The 26,990-nt window shown below is 37.2% G+C and overlaps 1 protein-coding gene across 8 annotated transcripts in view; it reads right to left on the minus strand.

Moving 5' to 3' along the window:
- Positions 1 to 699: 699 nt before the first annotated feature.
- The window catches only part of CAPS2 (calcyphosine 2), a 106,899-nt gene continuing 80,608 nt past the window's right edge, over positions 700 to 26,990 (minus strand). For 6 of the 8 annotated variants that reach the window (XM_045463196.1, XM_045463198.1, XM_045463192.1 and 3 more), the window contains 5 exons: positions 26,822 to 26,895; positions 15,665 to 15,819; positions 13,134 to 13,253; positions 10,125 to 10,221; positions 3,472 to 5,561 (listed from right to left, as the gene is read on the minus strand). In XM_045463196.1, the coding sequence (XP_045319152.1) occupies positions 5,386 to 5,561; positions 10,125 to 10,221; positions 13,134 to 13,253; positions 15,665 to 15,819; positions 26,822 to 26,895 (622 nt within the window). In that variant the 3' untranslated portion in view covers positions 3,472 to 5,385. Of the gene's footprint in view, positions 1,000 to 2,200; positions 2,484 to 3,471; positions 5,562 to 10,124; positions 10,222 to 13,133; positions 13,254 to 15,664; positions 15,820 to 26,821; positions 26,896 to 26,990 lie in introns of those variants that run through there. The other 2 variants (XM_045463195.1, XM_045463197.1) reach the window with 2 other exon arrangements.

The raw sequence follows: 26,990 nt of genomic DNA on the forward strand, positions 1-26,990 counted from the left end.
CATACTCAGAAATCCCATTCTAACTTGATAAAAGGAATACTTAAACACAACAGAGACCATGGTTGTTTTCTCCTTGCATAAAATTCGTCACCAGATAAATAGTTTTATTCAAACCCTTACAAATAACTTTGCTTTGCTTAGAAATCCAAAAACTATACAAATTAGCCTACACAGGTTGAAGAAATCTTAAAATGTGTATCCAGTAATACATTTCTATAATTTATTCAATCAAATCTCCAAAATCTTAACCACTTCAGTTTTTTATAGAACACCTGAAATGCCATCTCAATAATACCTTAATAAATCATGACTTCAGAGGGATGAATTATTATTATTACTCCCCTGATAGGACACAGTTCTTCCATGCCCCACTGTGTCTAGTTTATACCTGTGTTATATCAAGCATGAACTAGGGGCATTTAATTTTTTAACTTTTTTAATATTTATTTGCTTTTTGAGAGAGAGAGAGAGAGAGTGAGGGACACAGACAGGGAGACACAAAACCTGAAGCAGGCTCCAGGCTCTGAGCCGTCAGCACAGATGGAGGGCTCGAACCCACGAACCGAGAGATCATGACCTGAGCTGAAGTCAGACGCTCAACAGACTGAGCCTCCCAGGCATCCCTATGCTACAGTGTTTTAATGCAAAAGTGTTCAAATGTAAGAACCATAACAATTGTTGCTTTAAATCACACATGTATTCACTTAGCAAATTTTGATTTAATATCTACCACACCTCAAGAGACTTTCCATTAGATACCAGGGTCATAAAGTGAAATAAGATATGGTTCTTATACTCAAGAAGCTTACAATACAATACAATACAACATAAGCCAACTAATAACTATAGTATGAAGTGATAGATGCTTCATTTATCCAATGCCAATAGGATCCAAAGAACGGCAAGTATATCAGACTCCAGAGTTTCTTGGCTTTAGTTTTCCAGAAGTGATGGTTCTTGAGGTAGTATTAGAAAACAGTAGCAGTTGATTTAGATGCGCTAATGGAGGAAACAATGTTAGACAAAAGTATCAGAGCAGTACTGAAGGCACAGAGGTTTAAAACCTCATAATCCAGGGGCGCCTGGGTGGCTCAGTCAGTGAAACATCCGACTCTTGGTTTCAGCTCAGGTCATGATCTCATGGTTTGTGGATTCGAGCCCATGTCGGGCTCTACTGACAGTATGGAGCCTGCTTGGATTCCTTCTCTCTCCCTCTCTCTGCCCTTCCCCAGTTGTGTCCTCTCTCTCTTCCTCTCAAAATAAACATTTAAAAAAAAATTAAAACCTCAAAATCCTGTTTAAAAACTTTAAGTAGCTTAGAATGGCTGGGGGAACAAAGAGAATGAACTGTGGAGAGGGAGATCAGCTTGGGGAGACTAGATTATTTAGGTTGTCTGTCATAAGGTGAGGAGTTTGAACTTCTCTTAAAGGTGTGGGATACCATGGAAGAACTTTAATCATGGAAATAAAGTACATTTGAGAAAGAAAATTCTAGAAGCAATGTGTAGATGGGTTAAAGTAGGAACGGAGAGGAAGCAGAATTGATGTGGGGCTAATACACATGTAAAGTGGTAAGAGCTTGAGCAAAGGAATAGGCACTGAGAATAGTGAAAGGGATGGATTCAAAAGTAAGAAACCCAAGGCCTTGAGACCAAGTAGATACACAAAGCGTGAGAAAAATCTACACTGAGAGCCTTGGGCAATTGAACAGAATAGTGCTACACAGTAAGTATAGTTGATCCTTGAACAATATGGGCTTTTTCTGTGCAGGTCCACTTACACGCAGATTTTTTTTTTTTTTTTTTTTTGGTTACAGTACTGAAAACAATCTTATTTTATATATATATTTTGTAATATGAAATTTATTGTCAAATTGGTTTCCATACAACACCCAGTACTCATCCCAACAGGTGCCCTCCTCAAGACCCATCACCCACCCCCCCATCAACCCTGTTTATTCTCAGTTTTTAAGAGTCTCTTATGGTTTATATATTTTTAATGTTTATTTATTTTTGAGAGAGAGAGAGCACAAGCAGGGAAGGGGCAGAGAGAGGGGGACAGAGGATCCGAAGCAGGCTCTGCCCTGACAGCAGCTAGCCAGACACAGGGTTCGAACTCATGACCTGAGCCAAAGTCTGACACTCAACCAACTGAGCCACCCAGGGGGCCCAGTACTGACAATGATTTTAATAACATTTTATTTTCTCTAGCTTACTTTACTGTAATAATGCAGTATACAATACATATAATATACAAAATATGTATTAGTTGACTATGTTATCGGTAAGGGGATCTGGTCAACAGTAAGTTATTAGTAGTTAAGTTTTGGGGGAGTCAAAAGTTATAGGTGGATTTTCAACTGCACAGGGGATCAGCATCCCTAACCTCTGTCGTTTAAGGGTCAACCATATTATACATGACTGACAGAATGAGGTCATGATCAAATGAACAGTGGCTCCACGATGAGGCACTCATTCTTTATCCTGTGAAGACATCCAAAAAAATGTTCTCCTTAGAAGTTTGTAGAACCATAAAATAAAAATGGAAGGCTATAACAGGAGCTTTTCCTCATTATCAGATACAACACTTCCCCGTCAACCCACTGAATTCTCTTTGCTCTTTCTTCTCTTGTGTGGCTTGTTATACAGGTTCGGTTCCTTCTACTTTTTCAAGCACTTTCACTGTAGATTTTTGTCCTTGCTGGCCAACTTAGTGGCGACTACAGTTTATCACAGTACATGTTTTATTTATGCAAGGACTATATCTCACATATATACGCATGCTAAACACTGGGCGGTAAGCACAGCCTATTGTATACAATTCTCTCCTGAAGTAACTCACAACTTGGAAATTCAAAGTAATTAATAAAATGTGTCTTATAGATGTGTCAACACTATGGATTGTTCTAAGTCAATTTACCTGTGCAGAGTCACTGGTTCATTAAGAACATATGTTCATATAGTAAAACATTTAAAACAGGAACATACACTTTTGCCTGTATTATACTCTAGTTACTCCAGCATTCTAATGTATATTCTTTCCTAACTAAAATACAGTACTCCTTCTTTTTTCCTAAAAAAATGTGAGTTTTCCCAAAAACTCTGTAAAACTTTATTAGTAAGAGTAGAGACACTAAAATGAATATATAGAATTCAATAAACAGTATAGCTATTGGGAAAGCAGCTCTATACCACAAACAAGTAAAGACCTTTTAAAGATCTAGAGAATGATGGAATACACTTGATATAAAATGTATGTAACATCACCATAACATACAATTTCATATTTAATATTTTAAAGTTAATCAAGAAATATTTTAGACTCTTGAAGACTGTTAAGAATTTTAAAAGCCAGTTATTATATTGTCCATGTTTGAAAATATAACCATGTAATTAAAAGCTCTCCTATTAGACTGAATACTAAATAATAGATTTTATTACACCGAAATCAGAGAACAATGCAGACAGTAAGGCAAATGCAGAATGATTTATTGGGCCAAGAATTATAATTTAACAAAATATACAGATAACATATTGAATATGTATTCCTTAACTCTACATTGAAATAACAGTGGAAAGTAATAAGAAATTAACTATTCCTAAACTCCTATATAGACAAACTTCTTGCAAACAAACACATATCAGTACTTATATTAAGAGCGTGATGGTTTATTTAAGAGTAAGATGTGACATTAACATGCTAAATCACAGAAGAATCTTCCCTTTTTTCCCAATATGACAGCCTACACAATACATTTTGTGATTATATTCACAAGATGACCCAACAATGTTAAGAATAGATTTGTTATGAATAAAAAATTATCAATGAAAAACAGTACATGCACATTGAGCACCCACAGAATTAGTCATTTTAATATGAGAACAATTTGTAGGTTTTAAAATGACTATAGTTGGATACATTTTTCTAAGAATAAGAATGTGATTCGGAAATGGTGTTACTATCGAGTTACTATACTTACTATAGACTTATTTCTGCTAAAAGGCCTTCCAGCATATTGTTTTAATTACAATAACCTAATGGCGGGGGTGAATTCCAAGGAATAAAGAATTTAGCTAGTGAAAATAGCACTAAAATGTTCTTTCTGATATTTTAGTGGTGAGTTTTAGTACCTACTCGAAAAAGTACTACTTTGAATGTATTGTGTTTCCACACATCACACAACTGATAATGTTGCCAATGGCATAGATGAATAAAGTTATATGCCAAAAGTCATATTCTACAACTTATTTTGCTCAACACCATTCTTTTCTAATTTATGTTATCATAATATATAACATTTAAAAGTATGAACTTGGAAACAACTGAGTTTTCTCTTCTCTCTGTATTTCCAAGCAGAAGTGAGGAGAAGTGAAGGAAAATTTAGAAAGGATAATTACACCATATTTAATCATTAAATAATATCTATTGAGAAGAAAATGTTTCAGTTGTTTTAGTATAACAAAAGGAGGTATTTAGAATAACATACATTCATTTTAGGACACAAACATCCTTTTACATTTTGTTAAGAATTAGAAAATTATCCCTTGGTCCATACATGTGATAATGCACTTTTTGAGATCTTTACTTAAAAATCTCAGAAAACATTCCCCCTCCCATTTTACACTGTTTCTAGCTAACTCGTAATTCTGTGTAGGTAAGAAGGATTGCAGTTAAAAATAGAATAAAAGAACGAACAGAGCTGATCACTCAAATAATTACACTGTGCTCAACTGGACCAAAAAACAAAACAAAACAAAACAAAACAAAACAAAAAAGCACATAATTTAGAAGAATTCACAAGATAGGTCAGTGTTTACATAAGCATTTTAGGGGTAAGCCTCCATCATTCTAATAATTTATCTTATGGAAAACATCTATAATCACCCCACAGGGAAAATTTCCCTTGCATATCCGTTAATTCCTTTAACATTTTCATGTTTGAAACAAGTTGAACTATTTAAAGTCTTATAGGCTTTGGGCCCAATTCCAGTCTATCAGATTGAGAGTATTGGCAATCATATTTTGGGGAACAGGTAGCAAAAAAAAAAATGGATGTGTAACGCAGTTACTATATACATGCTCCCATATAGTTTCATGAAGACACAACTTTCCTATGAAGCCTACTTAAAAATGACCTTTAAAATCTATTCAAGATAAGTAATAAATCAAAATGACAGGACTTTACAAACTTAGAGACACTCATACATGCACATGAACATACATATAACTTCATCTATCTTTCTGATTTCTCTTTTCAGACTCAATCTTTTCGAGGAAAAAAAAAAAGTCCTAGAAAAATATATTCCAGTGTTTGACTGTATTTTACAATCACTTCATTCTCTCCTTTAAAATGCTTCGTGCTGAAGACACATTCATTTTGAAAAACTAAATCCCCCATGGGGTACGTAAGATATTAACAAAATCTTCATCATTTACTATCCCTATACTTAGACCTTCATAGTAATCTTCAAATTCACCATACGACACTTCATCAGACTTGCTGCAGGCATCTTTTAGTGTTTCTAGAAAAGATAATTTGATTTCTTCCTCTGTGGAATGGCCTGTAAAATAGTACTGACTGTGAAACATTCTCCTTAGAAGACTAGTAAAGTGACTGATGATGATAAAGAAATACTTAATCACCTTATGAAATCTCTTCCACAATTTGAAATCTTATGTCAAACTTCCCTCCAATTTATTTAAACATTTTCTTGCATGAATCAGAATTTAATGGTGATGAGTTTAGTACACATTTGAGGCCTCTTTTAAGCCTCTGATACAATGTAATACATATAGGCAAAATAAGAGTCACTAATGTAGACATTCTTCTATTTCTTAATATTTTAGAGGACTCGGCTTTATTTCCATCAGAAATAAGGAAAGAAGAAAACAATTTCCAAGATTTATAGGCTGTTAACGCAGTAATGCAACGTATGAGAAACGTTATATTCAGGCATTAGTTATTTTATGAATCCGTTACTCATAATTGCAGCTAGAAAATATTACTGCGAACATAGGATTCAGAGGCCTATGAAAATCTTTGCTGGAAGAACTTTCACTGGATTAAATCACCCTATTTTAAACTCTGCAATTAAGTAGGTTATTTCCACTAGGTTATGTTAAATATGATTAATTTCATTCTATAGGAAGATGCTATTAAGAATGACATAATGTAAAAAAATTATAATTTTTTAGTTTGTCATTTTAAGAGAGAACATAAAATATCTGATTCAGTCTTTTAATTCATTTGCTTTGTTTAATTCATAAAGAGAACAATAAGCTATTTAAATAAGTAGCTCGGATTGTATTGTGGTCAGTTAAAGGGAAGGAACCATCTCAGCCACTACCCTCCTCACACAGATCTACTCCCAGGATCCCAGCACCGAACAGGAAAAAAGACATTTTTAAGTTTTTAATAAGAGGAAGTAATAATAAGATGGAAGTAAGCTATAGAAGGCGGTCAGGTAATACTCAAAGAAAATAGACGCCCATATATATAAAGGCAATAAAGGGTCAGAGAAATCTATGTGACTCTCTAAATCATTCTGAAGTCATGTCGCATTTCAAAATAACACACTTAAATGGGAATACCACCTTGTCTAATGAGGTGGGCAAAATTAGGCAAGAGTTGGCTCTTTTTCAAACACCAGAGGTCTCTAATGGACTCGGTAATAATTCATCGTAAAGTGCCTTTCCAACTGAAAGAATGCTTTGGATAAAATGTTGCTGTCTTTTAAAAACATGCATGCGAGGGGCGCCTGGGTGGCTCTGTCGGCAGAGCATCTGACTCGGTTTCGGCTCAGGTCATGATCTCACAGCTAGTGAGTCCTAGACTCCCATCAGACTCTGCTGACAACACACAGCCTGTTTGGGATTCTGTCTCCCTTTCTCTCTGCCCCTCCCTCATTCTCTCTCTCTCTCTCTCTCTCTCTCTCTCTGTCTCTGTCAAAAATAAAGAAATAAAAATAAATAAATATTTAAAAATAAAAACTAAAAACATGCATGAGAAATACAGAACAAGTGATTATTTTATTTTAAACACAGGCTGAATGAACAACGACTGAGTAAGTATGTTCTGCAGAAAGGGTAATATAAAACAATAAAGTGAATTTGTGATTGAATGTTAGTCAAGGATTAAAATTAATCAAGATCTGATCTATATAAAACATATATACCTGTTGGCAGTAGAGATTTCTTCCTTTGTTTACCATCCGTACTTTAGGATAAATGAGTTTTAACACTTTTTTAAATAAAAACATTATTTTTTTTAATTTTATAAGTTTTTATTTATTTTGAGAGAGAGAGAGTGTGAGCAGGGGAAGGGCAGAGAGAGAGGGGGAGAGAAAGAATCCCAAGCAGGCTCTGTGCTGTCAGCACAGAGCCCAAAGCAGAGCTCAAACACAAGACCATGACATCACGACCTGAGCCAAAATCAAGAATCAGATGTTTAACCAATGGAGCCAGCTATGCATCTCAACATTTTTTATTTAAATTTGTGTTTCAAATACTCAAGAATTTTATACTTCCTCTGTACTCCCACCTAGGAAATACATAACTTTTTATCACTTGTAACTAACTTCTTTCTCTCCTCTTAGAGACCATCAAGTATTTTAATGAACAATGTTAAGTTCTATTATCTTCACAAGAAATATATTTGGAATATCTTATTTCTATTAAAGCTGAAAATAGCTTTTTCTAATAAATTATTTATGCAAAGTAAAAAAAGTATTTTCTACAGTTAGATTGTGCTACAAAAGCCTTAATTTAAATGAATTATAAATTGTAAACAATCTATATTCCAGAGATGGGTATGTAAATATATTATAATTTGTAATGATAGACAACAATAAAGGTTTTTCGTTTCTCTTTTTTAAAAAACAGTAATGAGTTTTCCTCTTTTTAAGGCTTTTTATGCCTTGGCTAGATCTTCCTTAATGAGAATGCAAAGACAAGGTATGGAATTTCTTAAATTAACAAAGGCTTACCCAAAAACAAAAACAAAACCCTCACCAACAATTCCATGACATCTAACAAAACTAAAGCTACTTAATTAAGATTATTAGAGGGGAGAAAATAAAGAGAAACACAATATAGGGTGCCGAAATCACCTAATTCTGAAATAAGTAAACTATCTTGTTCTTATATTTAGTAAGACTAATTAAAGGAGAAAAGCAGAGAATGACAAAGGTTTAAAGGAAAAGATACGCTAAATCCAATTAAATAATGCTAGAAATTTTCTTATGGCAACTGCAGTTCATTTAAAGTCACTGATAAGTACATTAAACTATTTTGACCTGAAACAGATTATTAGAAATTCTTTTAATACTAGAAAAAGGAAAATTCTAGAATAATAGTATTCTATAGTACTTAATAGTAGATGATCAAAATTATAAATTAGAAAGAAACTATTCATAAAATATAAATTATTAAGTGGTCAAAAAATATACAAAAATGTGTTTAGCCTTCCAAGTAGCCAGGGAAATGAAAATAAAATTATTTTTAGTCTATCAGATAGGCAAAAATTTGTGATGTTAGCATGGTAGGAGTATAACTGAATTCTCCATCCAATGGCAATATAGCCATCTTACAATGCAATGGTATAGCCATCTTACAATGCAATTTGAAAGTATCCATTAATATTTGAAATGCAGATATCCTAAGTCATAAAATTACCCCCTCCACCCTGGAAACAGCAGAAAATGAGCCTATGGAGTCACAAATATGCCTATTCACTTCTTCATTGTTTAGAAATTAAAAGTCTACCAATAGGAGACTAGATAGGTAGGTAAATTGTAGTATATTGATTTTTACAAAAAGTAATATACAACAAATAAAAATAAGGTGGATCAATGGGATTAATATGGAAAGAGCTCCAAAAGGTATTTTTGAGCGTAAAAAGTAAATTACATAGCAATGTGTTTAGTGTACCTTTCATGTTAAAAAAAAGGAAAAATCTTCAAGAAGTATTAGATCTTTATAGTACATATACATATTCATACAAAATTCATGGAGTAAGGATTGAAATGTATATATATTAAATGACAATAACTGTTACCTCTATAGAGGAAAGTATAATGAAAAGAGGAGAGTTACTATGGCCAAATGCCTTCATTATAATAAGAATTCATTTATAAATCAGTTATGTAAAAATTAATGTCTGAAGAAATATAGTAGGCAATACATCTCTAAAATTACAGATGTTCCTTGACTTATGATAAAGTTATGTCTGATAAACCAATCAGTTGTAAATTGAAACGGTCCTAAGCTGAAAATGCATTTAATTCACCTAATCTACTGAACATCATAGCTTGGCCTAGCCTACCTTACACGTGCTCAGAACACTTACATTAGCCTACAGCTGGGTAAAATCACCTGATGTCTATTTTATAATCTAGTTGAATATCTCATGTAATTGACCGAATACTGTACTGAAAGCTAATGGCTGGAAGCGTGTAGGTTGCTGACCCTCTCAATCGCATGGCGGACTGGGAGCTACAGCTTGTCGCCCCCACACGACAGCAGCAGAGAGCACCGTACCGCACGGTGTTAGCCAAGGGAAAAGATCAAAATCCAAAATTTGAAGTAGTTTCTACTAAACAGTTAATGTTTTCACACTATCATGAAGTCAGAATACCGTTAAGTTGAACCATCCGAAGTAGGGGACCACCTGGATGTATGCATGTATTTTCTAGATGCTCAAATTTTGACAAACATATGTATGCTCATTACATGTATACCTCCATTCCTAGAGAAAGACGTTCACTTTCTGCCTTAAATCTTCAAGTGTAAGCACATACAGTAAAACCAACTCAGAGAACTTGCACAAGTAATTATCTGTCCTCTAAATCTATTCTGTTCCAACTCAGATTCCTCGCCATCTCCTCAGTAAGAAATAAAAGTTCAATCTCAGTTTATGAATATCAGAGAAAAAAATAAGAAGACAATAGACCTATGAATTTTTAAAGGAAGGCCAAATGACTCTTATGTTTCTGGTTTAAAAAATAATTGTTTATTTCCTCCCTTAATAGCCTCAAGTCCACACTATAAGTTAATACGATTTAAAGATATTACTTTTATTAACTAACATTTTAGAAATGTAATGCATTTTTACTCATAATAATTACCTGAAATTACTTGAGGATGCTTCTTTGCACAATAACATTTTCTTATGTCTATAATAGGCACACAGCCAGTTTTGTTGAAATCCAGTTTCATAAAGACCTAAATAAAGAGAGATGTTATTTTTTTTTTCTATAAACTCATTAGACATGAGAATCTAACTCCCTATTCTGAAGAAGGTTATTTATGATCTCTAAACAAGCCAGTTTAAAAGTACTAAACTGGTATATGAAGGAAGCATCATGAATCCAGGAAGATATTAGAGCAAGATGTTAGGTAACCTACGCTGGAGTATTATTTCTACCACTTCCTGGAACCCTGACCTTGAAAAAGTAACCTTACCTCTGTTGCACTGGCTTTCCTCTCACACTTTAGAGTTGAGTAAAAGACCTTTCTGGTAACTTCCTGCTCTAGAATTTACAGGAAACTGATAAATGGCCAAGACAAATCACTTTGATTCAAAAAGTGAACATGTAAATATTCATCACTAAAATCAATGAGAAATTGCGATACTTTTTAAATGGCCTGTGTTACTCTATTTCCTAAAATTTAACACTACCTTTTGATATGCCAGTTGTTTTATTGCTCCTCTAACTCAATACAATTTTTAGTATCATAAAATAAAAAAATATTTTATGGAGGAGTGGGTATATAGAAACACAAAACCAACTCAAAACAACAGCCCACATTTACAAGAGTCGAAACTGGAATCAAGTTTGTTTATTCACAATAATGTGTTCACAGAAATATGGCACCTGTAATGGGCTGAACTATGTCCTACCCCAATTCATGTGTTGAAGCCCTAGCCCACCCTGTACCTCAGACTGTGACTGCTATTTGGAGATGGGGCCTTTAAAGAAATAATTAAGTTAAAATGAAATCATTAGGGTGGGCCCTAATCCAGTGTAACTGGTGTCCACATAAGAAGAGGAGATTAGGACACAGACAACCAGACTGAGGATTTGAGCACATAAAGAAAAGACAGCAAATCACAAGTCAAGGAGAGAGGCCTCAGGAGAGGTCAAACCTGCTGACACCTTGATCTTGAACTCCTAGTCTCCAGAAGAGCAAGATAATAAATTTCTGTTACTTAAGTCTCACAGTCTGGGGTATTTGTTATGGTAGCCCTGGCAAATTAGTATAGTACTTTATAACTCTATTTTTGTCCTCTATTCCCAGAATCAAGATTTATGAAAGAGACAACCCTCCAATTTCTACTCCTGATATTCAAACCTGTCACCAGGACATGTAAAGTACAAATAAATGCACATTTATAAATATTATGTGCTGAATTCATTTAACATAAAGTTTTTATTGTGTCTTTTAGCCAGTAAAGATAAAGATTTTGAAAGTTTCTATTTCAGATTTATACCTGATGTAATTGTTTATACTTTTCTGTACAAAACAGCTTTGTTTCCAATATTAGATACATCTACATTTTCTATTAGGTACTTATACAAAAGAAAAACAAACTACATTGCTCAAAATATGCTCCAAAAATGGCTACAAGAACCTGAGTAATACATAGTTTCCTATAAAAATCGGGGTTTCTGTTTTGTTTTGTTTTTTAAAGTTTTATTTATTTATTTATTTATTTATTTATTTATTTATTTATTTATTTTGAAAGGGAGAGTATGTGAACAGGGAAGGGGCAGAGAGAGACAGGATCTCAAGCAGGCTCCACACTGGAAGCAGGGAACCCAATGTGGGGCTCGATCCCACGAACCATGGGACCTTGACCTGAGCTGAAATCAAGAGTCAGACATTTAAATGACTGAGCCACCCAAGCACCCCACGGGTCCTGTTTTTAATTCCAATTTAACACAGTCATTTTAATCTTCATTTGAACAGCTAACATGCATATTATGAAACCAGAGAAACATATTATAAAACCAGAGATTATAAAACCAGTCATCATCCTAAGATAACATGTATTGAGCCTTGACACTGGAATAGCCACAACGCTAAGATTTTACATGTTTAATCCTTATACCAACCCTATGAGACAAAACTAAGGCTCAAAGATATTTAATAATAGATAGTCATATAACTAGTCATTTATGGAGCCAGCAATTTATGGAACTAGTAGCCTGTGAACCAAAATTTGATTTCAGATTTTAATTTCCTTTTAAAATCTGTTCCTGGGGTGCCTGGGTGGCTCAGTCAGTTAAGCATCTGATGTGGTCCATGAGTTCGAGCCCTGCATCGGGCTCTGTGCTGACAGCTCAGGGCCTGGACCCTGCTTCAGATTCTGTGTCTCCCTCTCTCTCTCTGCCTCTCCCCAATCACACTCTGTTTCTCTCTGTCTCTCAAAACTAAATAAATGTTAAAACAAATTTTTTTTAATAAAATAAAATCTGTTCCTAAAACATACGTATAAATTATTTTGCTTTATCCTGGTAGATTTGTATATGTATGTATTTACTTGTATTTTACTAAACCCAAAACAAATGACAGGTAAAGGGATTTAAAACATGTTCAATGGTGGGGCTTCTGGGTAGCTCAGTCAGTTAAGGGTTGACTCTTGATTTAGGCTCAGGTCATGATCTCATGGTTCACAGGATTGAGCCCTGAGTCAGACTCTGTGCTGTCAGCGCAGAGTTTGCTTGGGATTCTCTCTTATTCTCTCTCTGCCCCTCCCCTGCTTGCATGCACTCTAAATAAATAAATACATAAATACATACGTACATACATAAACAAATATGTTCAATAGTAATTCAATGACGTTTTAAAATAATGAGCCCTGCGGCACCTGGGTGGCTCAGTCGAATGAGAGTCTGACTCAGGTCATGATCTCATGGCTCATGAGTTCGAGCCCCATATACGGGCTCTGTGCTGACAGCTCAGAGCTTGGAGCCTGCTTCAGATTCTGTCTCCCTTGCTCTCTGCCCCTCCCCCACTTGCGCGCGCGCGCATGCGCTCTCTCTCAAATATAAATAAACATTAATTTTTTTTTAAATGAGACCAACACCTTATTAAAAGTAACTATTTAAAAGATTACTTAACAAAGTTACCTTTCGAACAAATGATTTCCTGTACTCATTCATTTCACCAATAATGGCACGTTTGAATTCTCCGTAATCAACCTTGCCGCTGCCATTGCCATTCAGAATTTGCCATGCAGGTTCAAAATCCTAAAAATATTCACACAGATACCGTTGTTTCACCTTGAAATTGTATATGACCACAACAAAACTCATCTCAATAGTATTTTGTTACTACTTTAGCCCCAGACAAGGTAACAGACTTCATTTAAAACTTTGAAAAAGTTATATATAAACCCAAACAAAAGCACTAAGAAAGCTTACAAAGGCACTAAGAAAGCTATTTAAAGGGACTCTATGGTAAACAGTTCTGTAAGTTAAGGACCATTTAGGAGTGGCAATGTCACAAATTTATATTTTCAGTTCAATTCCTTTCTATACAAAAATGTTTACCATTTACTTGAATGTGAACACTGGATATGTTTAATGTAGTCACTTCAGGTTCTGCAATGCTTCAAAAGCATCAGGACCACCCAGAGTATTTCTAGTCTTCATGTTTCAAAGTACAGAAGATTTGAATGGCTCCAATATTATTCCATAACTCACACTGAAAGGTGTTATTTTGAGTCAAACCTTATGTCAGTTGGTTCATTTTACCATTGCCACTTATTCCTTTGCAAATGCACAACTTAGTAGAATATTCTATTCACAGAATTCCTAACAACAAAGAAATTACAGCATGAGGTTTTCTTAAACTAAGGTAAATATACTTTAAATGTTTCAGTCAAGTTGTTAGCTTTAAGTGAGAATGTAAATAGGGTATCTTAGCAAGGTGATTGAGAAATAGGTACTCAAAAAAAATTCCCTTCCACTTCCTCTTAATTTTTTCAACTAAAATTCTAATAAGAAAACTCTATCTTAAGATGCCCTACCCCCCACCACTTTTCAACTACTCCTAGTTTGTCTGTCATAATACCAAGTACACGACTGACTTTTAAGTATCTGTAAAATGTGCTGCTAAGTTTAAAAATAAGCCTGACGGAGCACCTGATGGGTGGCTCAGTCTGTTAAGCATCTGACTCATGGTTCATCGCAGGTCATGACCTCACGGTTTCGTGGGTTGAGGTCCCACATCTGGCTCTGTGCTGGCAGCGAGGAGCCTGCTTGAGATTCTCTGTCACCCCCTCTCTCTCTACCCCTCTCCCAATCACTCTCTCTGTCTCTCAAAATAAATAAATAAACTTAAAAAAATAATAAAAATAAGGCATGTTCCCATGAAATTTTCTCATCTGAGGTTTAAAGCAACTCTGACTAGAGGTAGTATCTGTGGATTGTCCAGGCAGTCTGTCAACTAGAAAAGTTAAAAGACCAATTCAAAATCACACAGTTGAAGTAGTAAGGCCAGAACTTGAATCTATACCTCATAAATTCAATTTCCAGTGTTCTCTCCACAAAATATACTACGTCTTGTGACAAGACCGTTTGAAGCAAGAGAGCAACGCAAGAGAATCCCTTATCCGAAACCCTTGAGGTAGACGTGTTTCAAATTCGCTATTAGAATAAAATCAAACTTGGTATGGCATGAAAGGCTTTAATGTAATAGAACCGTGCTAGGCTTATTTCTCTCCATTCTTCTCTGTTCCTTCCATTCATATATCTACCCATGTAAACTAACGTGTCGCCTGTTTACTCAGCACTTGCGTATGCAAGGTTCTACTTGAGGTGTTACAGCAGGAAACCAGAAGCACCTTGGTGTCTTCCCAGATGGAACTTATACCCTACTTGCCAGAAAAGCCAGAGAATACTTGCAAAGTGGTATGAAGAAAATAAAATAGGAAATGGTATAGAGAGGACTGGAGATCGGATGGGGTACTCCTTTAGGCAGGGCTATCAGCGTAGCGCTCCCAGTAGAGAAAGCCTGAATGATGGAAAATCCAGCCATGCAAAGGTCTAGTGGGAGATTGCCCCCAGCATAGAGAACAGGATGGTAATGGCTCTGGTCAGGGTAGGAGGTGTGAGGGTGACCTTCTGCCATTCCTAGAACAGGCTATACTCCCTTTCCCCTTCATGCCTTTACATGTGCTTCTCCTTTTGTGGTCTCGCTGTCTGATCCACACTCCTCCTCCCCTCTTGTCGGTTTAGTTCTTCCTCATCCTTCAAAAGACAGCTCAGCTATACCCTCCTGCAGGAGTCCTATGATCTTCCCTCCCCTTCCCCGCAAGCCGGCTTGGAAAATATCCCATGTGTTCTGAAAGCATTCTCCACTTAACGCATAAAGTGTTTTGTAATCTATTTATATTTCTTTTCCTTTGATTATGAAGACCTTAAGAGTACAGAGTATGTGTTCTCGGAGCTGAGAACAATGCCTTCTTATTAGGCTCTTGTTAAATGTAGGAGGGAGAAATGAATATTGAAATTTTAAAAAATCAACAGGACTTGTCGCTTGATGGCTAACACTGATTATGAGGCACAAAGAAAGAGACACACGAGCTACTAAAAATCTCACTAGAAAAATGAATAATACCACTTAAGAATACTATGTTACTCATTGCAGCACGTACGTTTTCGGACACTTCTAAGTGAAATGCTTTTAGAGCTTGCTTAAAATCTGCCTTAGCTAAAAGTCCAGTTCCTTCCTTGTCCAGTTGTTGGAGGTATTTCCCCAATCCAGTCAAAATACGAACACCTCTTTTGTGTAGCTGTTCCTTTAGCGCATCTGTTCAGGAAGAAGAGAGATGGAAACCAACTGGTCCAATGTACAAATGTATCAAATTACAATTGTCTCTCTTGTAGAATTAAAGCTGATGTAAGTGATACAAGGGATGTGCTTGCCTATGCAACTAGATGGTGTGTGTGACTGACAAAAGAGTTTGGAAAATAGAATGCTTTTAGTAGAGTGTTGTATACAAAATCACATGTAAATATACTAGAACTATAGCACCACTGTGTGGTGGAGTGCTGTATTTTAAATATACAAAAATAATGGGTCACTTTATCAGGATGAAAATAATCCAAGTGTTGCAAATAAAATCTTAGTTTCTACTTTCCAGGCTTCCTCTTCATCTAATGATCCCACATCTTTAATCTCTTTCCTCTTTCCCATAATGATAAAATTGATGCCAGGCCAGTCGCTCCAAAACCATGAGTTCAACATTTCTAAAATAGTTTGAAATCATCAAAGGATAATTTACATATTAAATAGCATCAAGGCTTTGGAATGTTATCTTATACTTACACATTTAAAGTAGCCCTTTCTTCTAGGAATGTTTACATTATATTCTCAAGCTCTTAAAATTCTCTTTGTGGGTCAGTGATTACATTTAACACAGTTTGTGCCATCATTACTTAAGAAAATATAGTTAACGTTACTAGAGCAGTTATTGAACACAATAAAGAACACACGTCACTGGATTCAGCAGTGACAAATATTGTACTGACCGTGACGGAACAGAGAAAATAATTTACTAACAATAACATGAAGAATATTGGACAGTTCAAGCACCAATCCCAGACCACCTTTTTTAAATGTTTATTTATTTATTTTGAGAGAGAGTGTGAGCAAGCAGGGGAGGGGCAGAGAGAAAAGGAAAGAGAGAATCCCAAGCAGTCTCCATACTGTCAGCACAGAGCCTGGAGCAGGGCTCAAACCCACAGCCCTGGGATGATGACCTGAGCCAAAATCAAGAGTCGGACACCCAACTGGGCTCAACCGAGTCACCCAGGCACACCAAATATAAGAATTATAGAAAGTACTAGGGGAGAGGAGCCGGGATGGTGGAACAGCATGGAAGCTTTTTGTGTGTCTCGTGTCCATGAAATACAGCCAGACCAACACTAAACCATCCTACACACATAGAAAACTGACTGGAGGATTAACACAACAATCTGCACAACCTAAACCACAGAATTCAGCAGGTACACAGCACAGAGAGCTGAACTTGGGGAGCAAGAAGTCGTGAAAGGTAGAGAACCACTTTTGCGGGCAGAGAGAGGACAGAGACTGGGGCGGGGGAAAAATATGGGAAAAGCACCCCTCCCCAAAAGCAGCTGGAGAGAAAGTGGAAAGTTGGAAACAGACGCAGGGACTAAACTAAAAAGGGAGAAAGGAGAAAGGAGAGGGTTTAAATTCCATCAAGACTGTAAACAAGGGGAGTGCAAAGGCTGCAACTCCACAGCTCGATACCTGGCGGTGCTCTGGTGGGAAGAAGGGCAAATCCCCAGGAGCAGAGTGGGGTCCAGGAGGATCTCAGGCCACATGGGGAAAAGCAGTTCCACTGCTGGAAGGACATTTGGTAGAGACTGTTGAAGCCACCTGGTCCCAGCAGACCCCAGAGAACAGCCACATTCGCTGTTGCTAGAACAAGGTCGTTAAGGGTGAAGACTGGTGCCAGACGTGTGTTGTGATTTTCCATAATCCCTAAAAAGCTGCTGCAACACTATCTCGCAAACTTTTTCTGCGGTGGGCTGGCACCTAGCCTCAGTCTCGGGGTACCGGCAGCAGCAGGGTCTGGCAGGCGTTCCTGGTGCAGCTGGCATTTGGCCATTGCTCAGTGAGACCCTCCCGCGGAGGGGCGGAACGGGTCAAAGTTGCAGTCCTTTGGAAGTAAGGGGCTGGGGAAAACAGCCACATCTAAGACAAAACTTGGGAGAGAGGTACTGCCTGGGGCCTGGTCACAGAGAATGAAAAAGCAGGGAGTGGATGAAAGCTGAAGACTGAGGACGAGTGCGCAATTGCTGATCCTGGAGAACAAACTGGGTATCTGGGTAGTACCATTTTCACCGGTTCCATGCATGCACATGCGCACGCACCTACGAGCTCTGCAACAATCCACCCCAGTAGGCTAGCAGTGCCATCTAGTGGAGAGCAGAGCTGTTACACTGAGCCCTGCCCAACTGGGCCAACTTCACTCTTCAAGAATACAAGTCTCACCACCAGCTTAATTTATGGAGTATAAAGAGCTACATAGACGGACTTCTAGGGGAAAACGAAGCAATTTCAGTCCTACTTCAATCTGTTAGCAGGCTCATCTATTCAATTTTCTTTTTCTTTTTTCTTTTTCTCTTTTACAATTCTTTTCTTTTTCTTGAATACAGAAAGAAAAAAATGATTTTTATTTTCAATTTTTATTGAAAATATCTTTCTTTAATTTTTATTACTATATTTTTTACTTTTGTGTAAATTTTTCCAAATTCTACTTTACTTCCATCATTTTATTTTAGTCTACTTCAGTGTATTCACCTTTTCAAATTTTCTAACAATTTACTTTTTTTCTTTTTTCTTTTTCTCTTTTTTGTTTCTTTTCTTTTTCTTGAATGCAGAAAGAGAAAACCTTCATTTTTACTTTCAATTTCTTTTAAAAATATTTTTATTTAATTTTTATTACTATTTTTTTTGCTTTTATGTAAATTTTTTCAAATTCTATATTATTTCCATCATTTTTTTTTAGTCTACTATAGTGTATTCACTTTTTCAAATTTTCAAATGACGTTTTTTCTTTTTTTACCTTTTTTGTCTTTTTCATTTTTTTCTTAAGTACAGAAAATGAAAAAATTCATTCATTTTTTATTTTTATTAAAAATATTTTTCTGAGGGAGAGAGGGAAGATGGCGGCGTAGGAGGACGCTAGGCTCACCGCGCGTCCTGCTGATCAATTAGATTCCACCTACACCTGCCTAAATAACCCAGAAAACCGCCAGAGGATTAGCAGAACGGAGTCGCCGGAGCCAAGCGCAGACGAGAGGCCCACGGAAGAGGGTAGGAAGGGCGGCGAGGCGGTGCATGCTCCACGGACTGGCGGGAGGGAGCCGGGGCGGAGGGGCGGCTCGCCGGCCAAGCAGAGCCCCGGAACTGGCCTGCAAAAGCGGAGGGGCCTGACGGACTGTGTTCCGACAGCAAGCGCGACTTAGCGTCTAGGAGGTCATAAGTTAACAGCTCTGCTCGGAAAGCGGGAAGGCTGGAGGACAAAGGGAGGGAGAGCTGCTGAGCCCCCGGACGACAGAGCTCAGTTTGGTGGGTGGGGAACAAAGGCGCTCACCAGCGCCATCTCCCCCGCCCATCCCCCAGCCAAAATCCCAAAGAGAACCAGTTCCTGCCAGGGAACTTCCTCGCTCCGCGCAAACACCCAACTCTGTGCTTCTGCGGAGCCAAACCTCCGGCAGCGGATCTGACTCCCTCCCGCTGCCACAGGGCCCCTCCTGAAGTGGATCACCTAAGGAGAAGCGAGCTAAGCCTGCCCCTCCTGCCCCTGTGCACCTTGCCTACCCACCCCAGCTAATACGCCAGATCCCCAGCATCACAAGCCTGGCAGTGTGCAAATAGCCCAGACGGGCCACGCCACCCCACAGTGAATCCCGCCCCTAGGAGAGGGGAAGAGAAGGCACACACCAGTTTGACTGTGGCCCCAGCGGTGGGCTGGGGGCAGACATCAGGTCGGACTGCGGCTCCGCCCACCAACTCCAGTTATACACCACAGCACAGGGGAAGTGCCCTGCAGGTCCTCACCACGCCAGGGACTATCCAAAATGACCAAGCGGAAGAATTCCCCTCAGAAGAATCTCCAGGAAATAACAACAGCTAATGAGCTGATCAAAAAGGACTTAAATAATATAACAGAAAGTGAATTTAGAATAATAGTCATAAAATTAATCGCCGGGCTTGAAAACAGTATACAGGACAGCAGAGAATCCCTTGCTACAGAGATCAAGGGATTAAGGAACAGTCATGAGGAGCTGAAAAACGCTTTAAATGAAATGCAAAACAAAATGGAAACCACCACAGCTCGGATTGAAGAGGCAGAGGAGAGAATAGGTGAACTAGAAGATAAAGTTATGGAAAAAGAGGAAGCTGAGAGAAAGAGAGATAAAAAAATCCAGGAGTATGAGGGGAAAATTAGAGAACTAAGTGATACGCTAAAAAGAAATAATATACGCATAATTGGTATCCCAGAGGAGGAAGAGAGAGGGAAAGGTGCTGAAGGGGTACTTGAAGAAATAATAGCTGAGAACTTCCCTGAACTGGGGAAGGAAAAAGGCATTGAAATCCAAGAGGCACAGAGAACTCCCTTCAGACGGAACTTGAATCGATCTTCTGCACGACATATCATAGTGAAACTGGCAAAATACAAGGATAAAGAGAAAATTCTGAAAGCAGCAAGGGGTAAACGTGCCCTCACATATAAAGGGAGACCTATAAGACTCGTGACTGATCTCTCTTTTGAAACTTGGCAGGCCAGAAAGAATTGGCACGAGATTTTCAGTGTGCTGGACAGAAAAAATATGCAGCCGAGAATCCTTTATCCAGCAAGTCTGTCATTTAGAATAGAAGGAGAGATAAAGGTCTTCCCAAACAAACAAAAACTGAAGGAATTTGTCACCACTAAACCAGCCCTACAAGAGATCCTAAGGGGGACCCTGTGAGACAAAATACCAGAGACATCACTACAAGCATAAAACATACAGACATCACAATGACTCTAAACCCGTATCTTTCTATAATAACACTGAATGTAAATGGATTAAATGCGCCAACCAAAAGACATAGGGTATCAGAATGGATAAAAAAACAAGACCCATCTATTTGCTGTCTACAAGAGACTCATTTTAGACCTGAGGACACCTTTAGATTGAGAGTGAGGGGATGGAGAACTATTTATCATGCTACTGGAAGCCAAAAGAAAGCTGGAGTAGCCATACTTATATCAGACAAACTAGACTTTAAATTAAAGGCTGTAACAAGAGATGAAGAAGGACATTATATAATAGTTACAGGGTCTATCCATCAGGAAGAGCTAACAATTATAAATGTCTATGCGCCGAATACCGGAGCCCCCAAATATATAAAACAACTACTCATAAACATAAGCAACCTTATTGATAAGAATGTGGTAATTGCAGGGGACTTTAACACCCCACTTACAGAAATGGATAGATCATCTAGACACACGATCAATAAAGAAACAAGGGCCCTGAATGAGACATTGGATCAGATGGACTTGACAGATATATTTAGAACTCTGCATCCCAAAGCAACAGAATATACTTTCTTCTCGAGTGCACATGGAACATTCTCCAAGATAGATCATATACTGGGTCACAAAACAGCCCTCCATAAGTTTACCAGAATTGAAATTATACCATGCATACTTTCAGACCACAATGCTATGAAGCTTGAAATCAACCACAGAAAAAAGTCTGGAAAACCTCCAAAAGCATGGAGGTTAAAGAACACCCTACTAACGAATGAGTGGGTCAACCAGGCAATTAGAGAAGAAATTAAAAAATATATGGAAACAAACGAAAATGACAATACAACAATCCAAACGCTTTGGGACGCAGCGAAGGCAGTCCTGAGAGGAAAATACATTGCAATCCAGGCCTATCTCAAGAAACAAGAAAAATCCCAAATACAAAATCTAACAGCACACCTAAAGGAAATAGGAGCAGAACAGCAAAGACACCCCAAACCCAGCAGAAGAAGAGAAATAATAAAGATCAGAGCAGAAATAAACAATATAGAGTCTAAAAAAACTGTAGAGCAGATCAACGAAACCAAGAGTTGGTTTTTTGAAAAAATAAACAAAATTGACAAACCTCTAGCCAGGCTTCTCAAAAAGAAAAGGGAGATGACCCAAATAGATAAAATCATGAATGAAAATGGAATGATTACAACCAATCCCTCAGAGATACAAACAATTATCAGGGAATACTATGAAAAATTATATGCCAACAAATTGGACAACCTGGAAGAAATGGACAAATTCCTGAACACCCACACTCTTCCAAAACTCAATCAGGAGGAAATAGAAAGCTTGAACAGACCCATAACCAGCGAAGAAATTGAATCAGTTATCAAAAATCTCCCAACAAATAAGAGTCCAGGACCAGATGGCTTCCCAGGGGAGTTCTACCAGACGTTTAAAGCAGAGATAATACCTATCCTTCTCAAGCTATTCCAAGAAATAGAAAGGGAAGGAAAACTTCCAGACTCATTCTATGAAGCCAGTATTACTTTGATTCCTAAACCAGACAGAGACCCAGTAAAAAAAGAGAACTACCGGCCAATATCCCTGATGAATATGGATGCAAAAATTCTCAATAAGATACTAGCAAATCGAATTCAACGGCATATAAAAAGAATTATTCACCATGATCAAGTGGGATTCATTCCTGGGATGCAGGGCTGGTTCAACATTCGCAAATCAATCAACGTGATACATCACATTAACAAAAAAAGAGAGAAGAACCATATGATCCTGTCAATCGATGCAGAAAAGGCCTTTGACAAAATCCAGCACCCTTTCTTAATAAAAACCCTTGAGAAAGTCGGGATAGAAGGAACATACTTAAAGATCATAAAAGCCATTTATGAAAAGCCCACAGCTAACATCATCCTCAACGGGGAAAAACTGAGAGCTTTTTCCCTGAGATCAGGAACACGACAGGGATGCCCACTCTCACCGCTGTTGTTTAACATAGTGCTGGAAGTTCTAGCATCAGCAATCAGACAACAAAAGGAAATCAAAGGCATCAAAATTGGCAAAGATGAAGTCAAGCTTTCGCTTTTTGCAGATGACATGATATTATACATGGAAAATCCGATAGACTCCACCAAAAGTCTGCTAGAATTGATACATGAATTCAGCAAAGTTGCAGGATACAAAATCAATGTACAGAAATCAGTTGCATTCTTATACACTAACAATGAAGCAACAGAAAGACAAATAAAGAAACTGATCCCATTCACAATTGCACCAAGAAGCATAAAATACCTAGGAATAAATCTAACCAAAGATGTAAAGGATCTGTATGCTGAAAACTATAGAAAGCTTACGAAGGAAATTGAAGAAGATTTAAAGAAATGGAAAGACATTCCCTGCTCATGGATTGGAAAAATAAATATTGTCAAAATGTCAATACTACCCAAAGCTATCTACACATTCAATGCAATCCCAATCAAAATTGCACCAGCATTCTTCTCGAAACTAGAACAAACAATCCTAAAATTCATATGGAACCACAAAAGGCCCCGAATAGCCAAAGGAATTTTGAAGAAGAAGACCAAAGCAGGAGGCATCACAATCCCAGACTTTAGCCTCTACTACAAAGCTGTCATTATCAAGACAGCATGGTATTGGCACAAAAACAGACACATAGACCAATGGAATAGAATAGAAACCCCAGAACTAGACCCACAAACGTATGGCCAACTCATCTTTGACAAAGCAGGAAAGAACATCCAATGGAAAAAAGACAGCCTCTTTAACAAATGGTGCTGGGAGAACTGGACAGCAACATGCAGACGGTTGAAACTAGACCACTTTCTCACACCATTCACAAAAATAAACTCAAAATGGATAAAGGACCTGAATGTGAGACAGGAAACCATCAAAACCTTAGAGGAGAAAGCAGGAAAAGACCTCTCTGACCTCAGCCGTAGCAATCTCTTACTCGACACATCCCCAAAGGCAAGGGAATTAAAAGCAAAAGTGAATTACTGGGACCTTATGAAGATACAAAGCTTCTGCACAGCAAAGGAAACAACCAACAAAACTAAAAGGCAACCAACGGAATGGGAAAAGATATTTGCAAATGACATATCGGACAAAGGGCTAGTATCCAGAATCTATAAAGAGCTCACCAAACTCCACACCCGAAAAACAAATAACCCAGTGAAGAAATGGGCAGAAAACATGAATAGACACTTCTCTAAAGAAGACATCCGGATGGCCAACAGGCACATGAAAAGATGTTCAGCGTCGCTCCTTATCAGGGAAATACAAATCAAAACCACACTCAGGTATCACCTCACGCCAGTCAGAGTGGCCAAAATGAACAAATCAGGAGACTATAGATGCTGGCGAGGATGTGGAGAAACGGGAACCCTCTTGCACTGTTGGTGGGAATGCAAATTGGTGCAGCCGCTCTGGAAAGCAGTGTGGAGGTTCCTCAGAAAATTAAAAATAGACCTACCCTATGACCCAGCAATAGCACTGCTAGGAATTTATCCAAGGGATACAGGAGCACTGATGCATAGGGGCACTTGTACCCCAATGTTCATAGCAGCACTCTCAACAATAGCCAAATTATGGAAAGAGCCTAAATGTCCATCAACTGATGAATGGATAAAGAAATTGTGGTTTATATACACAATGGAATACTACGTGGCAATGAGAAAAAATGAAATATGGCCTTTTGTAGCAACATGGATGGAACTGGAGAGTGTGATGCTAAGTGAAATAAGCCATACAGAGAAAGACAGATACCATATGGTTTCACTCTTATGTGGATCCTGAGAAACGTAACAGGAACCCATGGGGGAGGGGGAGGAAAAAAGAAAAAAAAAAGAGGTTAGAGTGGCAGAGAGCCAAAGCATAAGAGACTGTTAAAAACTGAGAACAAACTGAGGGTTGATGGGGGGTGGGAGGGAGGAGAGGGTGGGTGATGGGTATTGAGAAGGGCACCTTTTGGGATGAGCACTGGGTGTTTTATGGAAAACCAATTTGGACAATAAATTTCATATAGTATAAAAAAAATTAAAAATAAATAAATAAATAAATAAATAAATACAACGGAAAAAAAAAAAAGAAAAAAAACAAATAATAAACATTAAAAATATATATATATTTTTCTTTAATTTTTTTCTACTATATTCTTCACTTTTGTGTATATTTTTTCAAATTCTATTTTACCCCCATCATCTCATTTTAGTATACTTCAGTGTATTCATTTTTTCAAATTCTCAAACGATTTCCTTTTTTTTTTCCTCCCCTTTTTTTTCTCTAACCTGTCAAAACTTCTTTCAACACCCAGACCAAAACACACCTAGGATCTAGCATCATCTATTCTACTTGTGTGTGTGTGGTTTTAATTTTTTAATTTTAATACTTTTTAATTTTAATTTTTTTATTTCAATTTTTCTACCTCATTAATTCCTTTTCTCCCTTTAAAATGACAAAATGAAGGAATTCATCCCAAAAGAAAGAGCATGAAGAAACGACAGCCAGGGATTTAACCAACACAGATACAAGCAAGATGTCTGAACCAGAATTTAGAATCACGATAATAAGAATACTAGCTGGAGTAGAAAATAGATTAGAATCCCTTTCTGCAGAGATAAAAGAAGTAAAAATATCCAGAAGGAAATTAAAAATGCGATAACTGAGCTGCAATCATGGATGGATGCAGCGGCGGCAAGGATGGATGAGGCAGAACAGAGAATCAGCGATATAGAGGACAAACATAGAGAATAGCAAAGCAGAAAAAAAGAGGGAGATTAAGGCAAAAGAGCACGATTTAAGAATTAGAGAAATCAGTGACTCATTAAAAGGAACAACATCAGAATCATAGGGGTCCCAGAAGAGGAAGAGAGAGAAATAGGGGTAGAAGGGTTATGTGAGCAAATCATAATGGAAAACTTTCCTAACCTGGGGAAAGACACAGACATCAAAATCCAGGAAGCACAGAGGACCCCCATTAGATTCAACAAAAACTGACCATCAACAAGGCATATCATAGTCAAATTCACAAAATACTCAGGCAAGGAGAGAATCATGAAAGCAGCAAGGGAAAAAAAAGTCCCTAACATATAAGGGAAGGCAAATCAGGTTTGCAACAGACCTATCCACAGAAACTTGGCAGGCCAGAAAGGAGTGGCAGGATATATTCAATGTGCTGAATCAGAAAAATATGCAACCAACAATTCTTTATCCAGCAAGGCTGTCATTCAAAATAGAAGGAGAGATAAAAAGGTTCCCAGACAAAAATTAAAGGAGTTTGTGACCACTAAACCAGCCCTGCAAGAAATTTTAAGGAGGGCTCTCTGAGGGGATAAAAGATATATATATAAATAAATACCAAAAACAACAAAAGATTAGAAAGGACCAGAGAACACCACCAGAAACTCCAACTCTACAAGCATCATAATGGCAATAAACTCATATCTTTCAGTACTCCCTCTAAATGTCAATGGACTCAACGCTCCAATCAAAAGACATAGGGTAACAGAATGGATAAGAAAACAAGATCCATCTATATGCTGTTTATAAGAGACCCACTTGAGACCTAAAGGCACCTTCAGATTGAAAACAAGGGGATGAAGAACCATCTATCATGCTAATGGTCAACAAAAGAATTATAGAAAGTACTAGATAGTATGGGTTTTATCCATGAAATGAATAAAACATAAGTGATTTTTGTAATATAATACTTGTCCTATGCATTAGATGATAACCTAAAGAGATTTATAGTAGCCTCTTGTAAAAGAAAAAATGCTACACTGGGAATGAGATTCATGTTGGGATTCTCTCTCTATCTCTGTCCCCCATCCCCCACCACTGCCCCATTCCCCTGCTCATGTGTGCTCTCTCTCTAAAATAAAAAAATAAAATAAAATAAAATTCTTAAGATCATAATTCATATAATATTATTCAATTTAACAGAATCTTTAAAATAGAAGAAATCTTAAAAATATTTTTAAATATATATATTATATCATATATATATATATCATATATATATCATAAAAAATATATATCATATACATATGATATATACATATATCATATACATATATCATAAACATATATATCATAAAATATAAGCAAAATAAGCAAATAAGAAATTTAAATCAAGTGCCTTTGTTATAAAACTAAGAAATGTCTGGAAAATATTGCTTGCAAAGAGAATGGTTGAAGACTTGAGACTATGGTAATGATACATACCTTGAATGGCCTTTAAGACAAGCCTATCATTGGCTTCTTGACTGGTTATATCCTCACGTTCCACAGAATCAGTTCTGCAATTGACATGTTCACGATGATAAAAATGTATTCTTTTGCAATTTTGAATATGGAAACTCTAAGCTCTTTCCTGTTCCGGACTCAAAGAAAC

This window comes from Leopardus geoffroyi, chromosome B4 (genome assembly GCF_018350155.1).
Source record: "Leopardus geoffroyi isolate Oge1 chromosome B4, O.geoffroyi_Oge1_pat1.0, whole genome shotgun sequence".
Taxonomy (NCBI): domain Eukaryota; kingdom Metazoa; phylum Chordata; class Mammalia; order Carnivora; family Felidae; genus Leopardus; species Leopardus geoffroyi.